Source organism: Arvicola amphibius, chromosome 5, assembly GCF_903992535.2.
Source record: "Arvicola amphibius chromosome 5, mArvAmp1.2, whole genome shotgun sequence".
Taxonomy (NCBI): domain Eukaryota; kingdom Metazoa; phylum Chordata; class Mammalia; order Rodentia; family Cricetidae; genus Arvicola; species Arvicola amphibius.
The window spans coordinates 122,428,329-122,441,229 of NC_052051.1; the positions used below are offsets into that span (position 1 = coordinate 122,428,329).

Sequence of the window (12,901 nt, forward strand, 5' to 3'; positions counted from 1 at the left end):
GTTTTTTTCTTTAAGTTAAACTGTTGTTTAGAAGGAAGAGTTGCTCTAGAAAGTGGCTCCAAAGTGGCTCTATCTTCTCAGTACCCTTCCTTTTCCTGTGATTTAAGTGACTGAACACGCCTGTATTTATGTATCTGTGTCTACGGGCCTTTCCTCCCAGTAGTTATTTTAGCTATCTCTCCTTTATGTCTCATGCCTAGCCTGTCCAGTTTGGATACTAATTCTACTAATTTCTTCCCAGTGCTGTGCTTTCCTTAACTTCAAACAAGTACACAGATCAGGCCAGGCTGTTCTATCTACTATGATCAACATACCTTCCACTGTCCCACACTCACCAGATCACTGGCAGGATTCTGTACAGCCCTGTCGAGTTTCAGCCTTCATTTTCAGATTGCCCACTGCCCTCTGCAATGAGAACATGGCAATACCACAGTTCTCCGATTTGCAGGGCTTCAGAACCCGGCTGCTTTCCTCCTCGATTCTCTGTAGAGGTGAAACTACGCTGGCCAAAACCACACAGGTCACATCTGTTCTTTCACTTGTATGCTGAGGCTCAGGTTGGTACCACCTGTCACCTAGTTTTGCAATGACTGTGGCTATACTTGATATTCTTTCTGTTACTTATTGGGAAAGTTAAAAAGCTACTCTCTTGGCAGCATCTTCCTTCAGTTTAAACCCTGTTAAGATTTCTATTGTATAAGAGATTTTTAAAAACACTTTTATGGTCATATGAAACTATAATTAGAAAAAGTGCTTTTAATATACTATCTCACTCAATCCTGAATCTGCCTAGAGAAATTATTGTAATGTTTACTTCATTTTACCAATAGGGGAAATTGGGTCTAAGATCATGCAGCTAATGGGCAGGTATGTGGTATAATACTCAAGTCACCCTGCTTCAGACAACCTCCATCACTCTGTTTATCAAATACTATCAGGTCTGACACTTCAAATTATCACCATTGTCAGCAAAATTTATATTTGAACTTTATTACTTATAAATACCTATTTAAAAGTCTAATAAAAACAAGTATTACAGGTCAAACCTAAAACTGTAGGCGATAAATAAATGTTTCTTGCTATTGCTCTGAAAGTACACTGAGGAAGTGGAGAGAGGCCGGCCGGGAGGGAGCGATGCTGCACATCTTCACTTCATATCTCTCCTCTGACGGCCACTACTGCTAGAGAACAGATTCTATGCAAAACAGTGCTTAGAATTTACTTTATTAATAAATATTTTCTTAGACACACTATTTAGGAAAAGCTAGAAATAGTTTTTCCGTACTTCAAAACAACTCAACATTTTTGGTTGATATGTTTCTAGGAAACACGAACATTCACTGGTCCACAAGGTATCACGTGGAACCTTGCCTCTTAAAGTATAGTAGAATTATTCTGCCATTAATATCCCTTTGTCAATAAATTATTCAAGAAGTTTGAAAATATAAATTACTTTTATGTTATAAATCTACTTATTAATAACCAATTTTCTTATCTTCTATAACTGACAGCAACTCAGGAAAACCACTGGCTTCTGCTACACCTAGAGCATTCCCATAGTGCTGTTTCAGTTCTTAGTGTCTAAGAGATAACTCAGTTTGAGACAGGATTGTTGTTATTTGCTTGGATTAAAACACAAACAACTGGAACAACTCATGGGATGATAACGTTTGTTGGTAAAGCTTTTCTCTCCACCACTGGAAGACTGATTTATAAAGAGGATTTGGTTGGTTTGTTAGTTTTGGGGCCAAGGATCAAAGCCAGGGAGTCAGGGCCATGAGCTAGACTCCCAACACTGCTTTATTGGACTTTGCAAACTCAATTCTAAAACTAAGATGCCAATAAGTGATGTATTATTTTTAATCATATGCCAGGTTTCCCTTTAGAAATATTATTTAGGAAATGTCTCTTTAGTTAATAGTGAAGATGTTATTATCTACCCAGTAACACTAATAATATAGCTTTTACAATGTCTGTAGATTAATGACATAACTTTTATTATTAGCAAAACCAACACATCCACCTCCTCTAGTGAAGAAACTTCCCTCTTGTCAGCACGCCATGGATGGGATTTAATGATGAGTTGGTTGCTAACGAAGAATTTTACACCAACTTCTTCTGGTTGTTAGTTCACAAGACAATGAGTAAGTAAAACCATAGTTTATCCCCTCTAGATGGATATATTTTCTTCCTACTTAGTCAAAAATAGAAAAATAGAAATGATTATGTATACTTCCGTGGTTCTGTTTGTAGTTAAAGACTTATCAAACTTGAAAACATTAGAAAATCATTTCCAGGCTGAGTATCACTATCCAGAATGCATGTAACTAAAAGTAATGTTTCAGATTTTAGATTCTGTTCTCAGATTTTGGACCATTTACATATACACTTTACCTTGCGGATGGGACCCGTGCCTGACCACAGAATGCATTTATTTCATACCTTTTACTCAGTAGTTTCAAGCAGCTTTACACACTATTAACCATGTCCTTGAAATTCATCTGAGACTTGCTGCATGAAGTGGTGGAATTTTCCAACTGTGTCATACTGATTACTGAGAGTCAAAAAATTTAGATTCTGGACCATTTCAGATAATGGATTTTTATTATTTTTGTTGCTGCTTTTTTTGTTGTTGTTTTGTTTTTTGGGGGGGGGGAGGGGACGGACAAGGTCTCACTATGTAGTTCTAGCTGCCCTTGAACTCAGAGTTCTGCCTGCCTCTGCCTCCTGAGTGCTGAGTTAAAGGCATATGTCTCACTATACCTGGCCAGATATTGAATTTTGGATTAAAGATACTCAACCTGGTAAATGAGAGATAAAGCAGCTAACTATAGTGGCTATAAAATACTGAAAAAAAAGAAGAAAAGAAAACAGCCAAGCAACTAAAAAGAAGTATACAAGTATAATTTACAGTGTCATGAACCTCAGAAGAATAGAACACCGAATGACATTTTTTCTAAATAGCCAAGATTATTTCCTCCCTTGCCCCCAACAAAAAGTAGCCAGTGATTTGGGATTAAAACAAAACAGAACAGGTACTCATCCAAGGAACCTCTAATAAAGACACACAACACAGAACCTTCTCGTTCATAATTTCCCAGTTCAGTCACTTCTCTCTCAGTTATATAGTATTCCCTCTGTAGAAAACTATAGTATTAGTTAAGCCTATTTTTCCTTACTATGAACTTTTAATTTCATCCATTTAGGTTACACAAGTCTAGTTGGCACATCTTAAGAATAACACAAATTATGTTATTCTTGAAGAAAATTATAAGATTTTTTTTAAAGAATAATCCCAGATACTTAATTGAATAAAGCAAATTTCTTACCATCAGCAGTAGACATTTTTAAGAGATCACTAAATGCTCACCTCAAGATTATCAATGCCATATGAAGTGTAAACTTGAAGATTTATGTCCATTTTGTAAGCCAGAACTTGTACTGAAGGGTTTTACGAAGATAACACACATACATACATATAGCAGATCTCCCCCAAGAAACTTCTCAGAAACACAGTATAAACACTTAAGAGCCACAACAGAGTCCTGCAGAGGTCTTGAAATCCAGTACAGTTGTTACTGGATCAAGACCACATCCTGCAGTGTTAGCAGTACAAACTTTGACTTAAGACTACCCCTTAAAAAAGAGCACACTTGGTTACACATGGCTTTTAACCTTGAGCTACAGTTATGCTACAAACCCACGACCCAGGGCCAGTCAAGTGGAAATATGGACATTCTCTGAGCACTCTTTAGAGTCCTTGGTCTTCCAGCTTTGATGGAGATCTTGAAGGCGCTCAGAAGTTCGTGTGCTTACATTCAGAGCAGGATGAACCTTACAGATTCCACTCTCCTCCATTAGTGACAGGCCGCAGATCCCGAAGTACGCATGCAAAGCATCTGAAAAGGCATTTCATGATCAGCATTCTCACTTGAACACACTGCAAAGCATCTACAGCCAATTACTACATAAAAATTAGAAAAATGCTAGTTTTTGAAAACATTAGTCTCAATTTCAAGCACCATTTTAAAAAGTGAATCAAAATCATGTATTGTGTTACTGAAATTACTGTTAGAGGAACACATCACATGATTTTCTTGCCTATGTTCTCTAAAGATCAGAGTAACAATGCCTCCTGCTGTCTAAAAATATAGAGAAAAAAATCTATATTATAAAAGAAATTTTTCATTTTCAATTTGGTTTTCATGGTGCTAAGTGCACCCAGGGCTTTTTAGATGATCAGCATGCCCTTCACCACCAAACTGTAGCCAGAACCCTAGAAAGTTTTCTAAAAACAAAAACAAAACAGCCTTTGAAATGAGGAGCAACACCTGCCCTTTCACCCAGGTTTTGTCCCAACATATCTGAAGCATACACCAGCACTGTGTGCAGTAAACCAAGCTCTAAGTATTCACCAGCACTGTGTGCAGTAAATGGAGCTCTTAAGTATTCACCAGCACTGCGTGCAGCAAACAGAGCTCTAAGCATACACCAGCACTGTGTGCAGTAAACCAAGCTCTAAGTATTCACCAGCACTGTGCGCAGTAAATGGAGCTCTTAAGTATTCACCAGCACTGCGTGCAGCAAACAGAGCTCTAAGCATACACCAGCACTGTGTGCAGTAAACGGAGCGGACAGTACACAGGAGAGCTGTGCTGTTTCTGCCCTGACAGTATACACAGACTCCCTTTAGCCTCGCTAGTCCTCCATTTCCAGGGAGCCACAGCCCTCTGACGAGCAGAGGCCTCTGCCTGCCTGAGAACCTTATATAGACTTCAGAAGTGCTCAGAACTCTGCAGTTACAGGAACACTACAAAAAAAAGTTTCATAGCAACCAAGAATACTTTTCTATTTTTGAAATGGCCAGCATTTGAGATCCTAAGAGCTATTAAAGTTCAGAATACCTTACCAGGTCTAACAGTCACAAGCTAAATGGCTCACTTTCCCCTAATTTTCAGAGTAAAAAATAAAAATATCCCTATTCCTGATAGTTACTCTAAAATTACAAGGCAAACAAAGCAATATTAAACTTTATTTAGAAAGTAGAAAATTTTTAAGGAAAAAGAAAAGGTAAAAAGAAGAGCTGGAGAGATAGAGCTCAGCGGTTCAGGAGCACTGGCTGACTGCTCAGAGCCGCAGCACCCACAGCTCAGTCGTCTGTGCCTCCAATTCCACCTGCAGTGCTGCATGCATGTGGTGCACAGCCATTAATACAGCAAATATTCCATACAGATAAGGGTTAAAAGAAAAAGGTGAACAGTAAGGAGCATAACACAAATTGAGAATAATATAAATTGGACCTTGTATAAAATCTAAATCTCTCCATATTAAGATTTTTCCTCAAAAGAAGTTTTGTAAAAGTCAGAAATCAGAACTTAATTTCAAACTTCAAATCATAAAAACAAAACTCCCCAAACAACCCAACAACCAAACCCCTCATCTGTGGACAGTGATATACTTCATTTAATAAGACAAAGGTATTCTCCACAAAAATAATAAAGATCCTGGTGCCAAATCTGCTACAAATCTTGCTAAAACCAAGTTAAGGCGTTCTTCTGGAAAACTGTTGTTCGAATGGCTCTCCTAAAGGTTCACTGAGCAGTAGGCCTTGCCCCTCAGACTATCTGCATGAGAGTGTGCAGGCTCCAGGGACACATGTCTCTAAGTCGTCAACAAGCACGCATGTGGATATAAACACAAGACTTAACAACTGATTTCTCTAGAAAAAAGCTTCAGGAATTTCCTTCAAAACATAAAACTGGAAAGCCAGGCTCGGTGGTAGTCCACTCCTTGAAGTCAGCATTTAGATGGCAAAGGCAGGGATGATCAAGACTCAAGATCATCTCTGGCTATATAGTGGGTTCAAAAGTAACCTGGGCCACATAGTAATTTCAAGCCAACTGAACAAAAAGCCCCCAAAAAATAAAATTCCATGATATCAGAAATAATTGGTACTTCAAATATGAGATGCTTTCCAAAAGATTGCATTTATTTACATTATTTGCTAAAACACTGCCAGACTGATAGGACAAAAAAATTATCAGGACCAAAATAATCACTAGATTTCTTAAGACAAACATATTTAAAGCTATACACCACACACACACACACACACACACACACACACACACCAAAAATCTCAAAACTAATTATTTTGCTTTGGAAATTGATTTGTGAAAATGTATGTTGGGGTATGCCTTTGAAGCATCCCATATTTTCTCTAAGAAAGCTTGTTTTAAGAAGGCAGGCATAATTATTCCTTTTACTTTAAGCACAAACATATGATTTCATGAGCCTCTTCTTTACATTTTGTCTCAAGCACAGAAACTCTACAGAGATGAACAGAAAAGCACTTCCTAACACTATGGTAACCAAGATCATGATTCTATTAAAGCACTTCAATGGCTGTGTCTCAGAGATAGGTGTGTATGTCTACAGCTAATCTCCCAATAATATGCAAATCAAACACGCCAGTGCTCTCAGTTACTTCAGCAATGACTTTTATAGACAAGCTGCAAACAGGTTTATTTTGCTGGAGTAAACATAAGTGAGGTGAGTAAAGGCTGGAGAAGGATGCTACAGAGGGGTGCTGGTTTCTGAGCGCCAGTCATATGGTCTGTAGTTACTTGGTTCCTGCATTTTTAGGTAAGAAGCATGAGAAGTCAGAAATTAAGGTACTCATCTAAAGAAATTGACTAAACCCAGAGTAGTGGCCTTTTAACCTAGCTCTTGGGAGGCAGAGGTAGGTATGTTGGAGGATATCCTTGATCAGTGATTCCAGGCCTTCAAGACCAGATGAACAATTTAAATAGACCCCTACAGAAATAGAAGCAGTCATCAAAAGTCTCCCAACCAAAAAAAAACCAGGGCCTGATGGTTTCAATGCAGAATTCTACCAGAACTTCAAAGAGCTAATACCTATATTCCTCAAATTGTTCAACACAATAGAAACAGAAGGAACATTGCCAAACTCATTTTATGAGGCTACAGTTACCCTGATACCCAAACCACACAAAGACTCAAGTGGAAAGAGAATTACAGAACAATTTCCCTGATGAACACTGATGCAAAAATACTCAAAATACTGGCAAACCAAATCCAAGAACAAATGAAAAAAATCATCTAACATGATCAAGTTGACTTTATTCCAGAAATGCAGAGTGGTTCGAAATATGAAAATCTGTCAATATAATCCACCATATAAATAAATTGAAAGAAAAAAAACCTTTTAATCATCTCATTACAAACTGAAAAAGAATTTGACAAAATCCAACACCCCTTCATGATAAAAGTCTTGGAAAGATCAAGGATACAAAAAACATGTCTGTTGACTGAGGTTTCTGTCCTACCCAGTCCTGAAGTTGTTCAGTCCCAAAGAAATACACAGAGGTCTACATTAATTATAAATTGATTGGCCTATTAGCTCAGGCTTCTTATTAACTATTTATAACCCATAATTCTTGTCTGTGTTAGCCACGTGGCTTGGTACCTTTTTTGGCGAGGCAGTCACATCTTGCTTGCTCTGTTTCTGGCTTCCTCTGTCTGGGTGACGACTGCAGACTGAAACTTCCCTCTTCCCAGAATTCTTGTTGCCCCGTCTCCACTTCCTGCCTGGTCACTCTGCCTATACTACCTGCCTGGCTACTGGCCAATCAGCGTTTATTTAAAATACAAGTGACAGGGTACAGACCATTGTCCCATAGCACATATCTAAACATAATAAAAACAATACACAGCAAGCCAAAGGCCAACATCAAATTAAATGAAGAGAAATTCAAAGTGATTCCACTAAAATCAGGAGCAAGACAAGGCTGTCCACTCTCTTCATATCTATTCAACATAGTACTTGAAGTTTTAACTAGAGCAATAAGACAACAAAAGGAGATCAAGGGGATACAAATTGGAAAGAAAGAAGTCAAATTTTCACTGTTTGCAGATGATACAATAGTATATATAAGTGACCCCCAAAATTATACCAGGGAACACCTACAGCTGATAGACACCTTAAATAATGTGGCCAGGATACAATATCAACTCAAAAAAAAAAATCAGTAGCCCTCCTACATACAAATGATAAAAGGGCCAAGAAAGAAATCAGAGAGCAACATCACCCTTTACAATCCACAAATAACATAAAATATCACTAACCAAAGTGAATGACCTGTTCGACAAGAACTTTTAAGTCTCTGAAGAAAGAAACTGAAGAAGATACCAGAAAATGGAAAGACCTCCCATGTTCTTGGATAGGTAGGATCAATATAATGCAATCTTACCAACAACAATCTATAGATTCAAGCTGCTTTTGATCAAAGTTTTATTACAGCAAAAGAAAAGCATATTAGAATGCTATCAGCCCAAGTCACAGCTAATAATCCTGATGCCACAGCTAATGTTTTTTTAGATGAGCCAAGTAACTCCTTGCTTCGGGTAGGGCCTCTTACTTTCACACATGAAATAAAACATTTGTTAGTATTAGGAGTGTTGGGGGATGCATATTATACTATTACCTTGACAGTTTGCCCTTCCTTTATACTACCCATACCTTAAGTCTGTCTTAAATATCTTTACGGCTTTTATTTTGTGTGTGGACATCAATAGGTTTATAGGTACACACGCAGAGGTCAAAAAACAGTGTATGGGTTGGTTCTCCCTTTCTACCATGTTGTCTCTGGGGATTAAACCCGGGTCACCAGGTCAGGCAGCAGGTATATTTATCCACTGAACCATTTTACCAGCCTTTAGACATAATCTTTTACAAAATGTACTATTTATTGTAATGTTACAACTGTGGCAATATTTTCTGTCATATACAATTTATGAAAAACATACACTTACTAGGTCTACTCAAAAGTAAAACACGTACTGTTTTACATTCATGCCAAATGCAATTACCTGGGTGACTGTCTGGCCATTTGGCAAATCCTCCCACCAGGCGATCTTGAGTTGATAAGATGTAATTCCTGTTCTTTTCAAAGTTAGTATACTGGAAAATTTTCAGAAGCTAAAAACAAAAGGACAAAAATTATCAGGCAAAAAACTTCTTATTGATCTGTGGCTCACATTTCAGCTACTGATTATTTGGATAGGCTTTTCTCTAGCTTAGACTCTGAGCAAATCTCTGGGAACTTGAGCACTTAAATTAGCCAACTACAGTATCTATTATTTTCTTATCTAGCTCATTAGCAAGAAGGCTTAATATTGTCAAGATATGACTTCTACCCAGGCATACCTACAGATTCAGTAAATACCTACTAAAATCACACACACATACATACACACAGAGTGAGTGGGGGGGAGGAAGAAGGGAGAGGGATAGAGGGAAAGGAACATTACTCAGACATAAAAAGGAAAAAAAATATATATATTATATATATATTACATATATATATAATATATATGGATGGATGGGTTCTAACATTACGCTAAGGGAAATAAGGAAGAAACAGAAGAACACATATTGCGTGATTGTCCTTAGATGTGTGTGATGGCTTACAATGTCAACTGTGGTAAATCTCTGGGCGTGTCTATGTCTGTGAGGGACTATCAAGATTAGGTTAACTGAGCTGGGGAACCCCCCTCAAATGTGGGCGCGCTATTTGCCCAAGCTAAGATCTTAGACTGCATAAACAGGAGAAAGCTAACCAGCATCAGCATGTACTGCTCTCTGTTTCCCGACTGAGGACAAACATGATCAGCTACTCCCTGCTCCTGTGGCCAGACAGACCCTCTCTAACCCTCAGAACTCTAAGCCGAATCAAACCTTCCCATCCTTAAGTTGCTTTTGTCAGTTATTCTAACAATGTGATAAGACCCCAGAAATGCCATATGAAGACAGTGCACAGAAGAGTGACTGCAGGAGGCTGGGGGAGCGCACAGTGAGACTCCTGACAGGACAGGAGGCCATGTATACAATGGCAGTGGTGATAATATATTATTATGGATATCATTATCACTACTGCATTATATACAAATGGTTAAAATGCTAAACATACTACGTATAGTTTGCCATAATGAAAGAAAAGTTCACAGAACTTTGTAATAGAGCAACCAGCTTGACAACTCAGAGCCCTCTGGCCAAAAGGAGAGTTTGGGTATTGGGAGCTTCTGGGTGTGACACAACAGGAAACACCACCATCACTAAGTGATACTGTGGAAAGCAATTACGGCTCATTTTTAGATGTGGGACTGTGATACTAGGGTGTTGTTCTCTTATTACATTTATAACAGAAATTAAAGAATTTCCAGAAACAAAATAAATGACTGTCTTGAAGTCAACGCAGTGCTGGGAGGAGTAGATATGAAGTGGGTGCAGGGCAGCTGCTTTGGGGTGACCACTACTGATGTATGCACGGGAGTTCATTACACTATCCACTCTAATTAAAGTGTGCCTGAAATTTTCGTGACTAATAAAAGTACAAACATATTTTTAAAATGGCATAAGAAGTAAACAGATAGGTGATTGCCTTCATTTTAAACCAGTCTCTCTTCATTCCTTTCAACCACACACACAACTTTTAAGAGGGAAAAACAGGACATTACAAGCAAGATGAACACAAACTCCTGTTCTAGTCAGAACAGCTGCACAAGGGTGGTTCTTAAGGGCGAAGGCATTTCAAGATGCTAACAAGTGGGTAACGGTTCAGTGACTTTAGGTAGCAAATACAATCAATGAATTTTGGAGGTTTTAGGTAAAACAAACAATAAAAAAGAAAGAAAAATTTTAAATGGATTTCCAGTGAATGTCCTACGATTGTCTTTTTAAATTAACTTCCTGCTTCTGGATATGACTTCTACATGCCCTAGGTGGTCTTATTAAGAAGGTGTGTGGCCGTATGGGTATGTAACAAGTCCCGCACAGTTTTAAGCGGGTACAAATATCAAGCGCTTGGGTGCCTCATTCCCACGGCTTCTCTTACCTTTAGAGTTGCTCCCACCCAGAAGGAATAACAGGTGTCTACAGGCTTATTAGGTCTTCCATGGTATCCATTCTGCTGCCTCATTATACACCACCTCTTTATTCTGTTTAGTTCTTTTTCTGAAAAAACTTCTTCTAGTTTACCCATCAGGCACAGTGATGCAATGCCACAAAAGGTCGATCCTCCTGACAATAATCAAAACACAAATGGTGGTAAACTTATGCTCAGATTCTACAGGCCTATGAATGCAATACAAGATATTGGGGGAGGCAGAATGGTCCTGATAGCCTACAGGACAGTGAAATAAAATTTAATAACAAACTCAAAGCACTAAACAATCAAGTCTCCCATGTCAACTGACAAAACAGAATAAAATTTAAAATACCTTAAAGCTGTAAGAAACATTATACTGTTGGGCTTGGATCAAAGTACAAAATTTAGACCAGAATTAACTCCCAAGTCTGTTTTTAAGTTTCTTTATGCCCACAGGTTCTGCATTCAGGGAGGCAGAGGAGAATCCAAACCATGTGAAAAGCAAACAGCTTCTATCCAGACTTTCTTCTTGTCACTCCCTACCCAATACAGTAAGATGGTATTCACATGGGGTAGATATTATTACCCAAGAGGCTTTTTTTGTTCTTTTTTTTTTTTTTTTTTTTTTTTTTTTTGAGACAGGGTCTCCCTGTGTAACAGTCCTAGATGTCCTGGAACTAGCTTTTGTAGACCAGGACAGCCTCGAACTCACACGGATTCGCCTGCCTCTACCTCCTGAGTGTTGGGATTAAAGGCTTGCGCCACTACAGCCTAGCCTACCCAAGAGATTTAAAGACAGGAGTAGTAACATAGGTACTATGCAGATTAAACTCACTGTCCCAGAATGGCTTTATTACTCAAATTTATGAATTCTATTAGAATTCATGTTTGGTAGTTATCGGGAAGAACCGATGTCCTCTGAAATGTGTTACTTAAGGTGTCAATAAGCATGTAGTCATAAGTAAAGCAGGAAAGTAAAACACAGGCACATAAACGGGCACATTGTATACTTAAGCACCACACAAAAACAGAAAAGGAAAAGTAAGTTCATGGGAATTCAGTGTTCAAAGGAAATTAAGGCCAACGGGATTTAACATCTCTGTTCTGGATTAAGAAGTAGAGATATTTAAAACAAACCACAAATCAAACAAATTTACCCTAGCCTCCTATTATGAATTTTGAGAGATAAAACCAATTTTATCCATAGCAAACTTAGACAGCTCAGTCCTTGCAGAACATATTAAAACTATATTCCAAGTGGTCTTCTCCTGGTAAATTAGTGAGATAGAGTGAACAGCACATTTGATGATCAAGGCCCAGAAGGTCACCGTCTGCATGGTCAGTCTCTCTGATTACACATACAGACCAACACAACAGTCTTAGAAAAAGGAGAACAAAGAAAACCCCCAACCCCAACCCAACATACTGCAAATGTAGATTGGGGAGTAAGGAATAAAAGCACATGAAAAAGCCAGAATACCAGTAAGCTGAAACAGACAGTTCAAACTTCCGTGCAGGGGAAACAGTGCCACAGAGGACAATCAATTCAACACACTCTAGCGGTGAGCTCAGGAAATAAGATAATAACAAACAGTGACAAATCAAAGCAGAATGAAGCCAGCATTACAGAAGTCAGGGAGGAGTTCAGGGCTGGGGGAACAAATGATAAAGTTTCACCCAAGTGACACTGGAACAATGAATGGAAAGGTAAAACTCAAACAAAAGCGATGCAAGCAGAAGCAGGCACAGAGGATCACTGGCCCTAAGGGAAAAAGAGAATCAGTAGAGGCCGCAGGCACGAGCGAGCGAGCTCCGGTGACCTCCGCAGCTCAGAGTGAGGAGCGCTGGAGGGCTAAGGCGGTGCTGCTCCAGCACAGCTCTCCATTCTACTCCTTTGAGACGCTACTCCATGTTCATTCGTGAGTAGTGCAGCATGAATTCTGACTGTCAAC

The 12,901-nt window shown here is 38.7% G+C and overlaps 1 protein-coding gene across 1 annotated transcript in view; it reads right to left on the reverse strand.

Annotated features, from left to right (window-relative positions):
- Positions 1–2,650: 2,650 nt before the first annotated feature.
- The window catches only part of Pggt1b (protein geranylgeranyltransferase type I subunit beta), a 35,622-nt gene continuing 25,371 nt past the window's right edge, over positions 2,651–12,901 (reverse strand). Inside the window, exons 7-9 of the mRNA XM_038331142.2 lie at positions 10,917–11,101; positions 8,893–9,001; positions 2,651–3,899 (exon numbers count right to left, since the gene is read on the reverse strand). Coding sequence (XP_038187070.1) covers positions 3,718–3,899; positions 8,893–9,001; positions 10,917–11,101 — 476 coding nt within the window. The 3' untranslated portion in view covers positions 2,651–3,717. The remainder of the gene's footprint in view (positions 3,900–8,892; positions 9,002–10,916; positions 11,102–12,901) is intronic.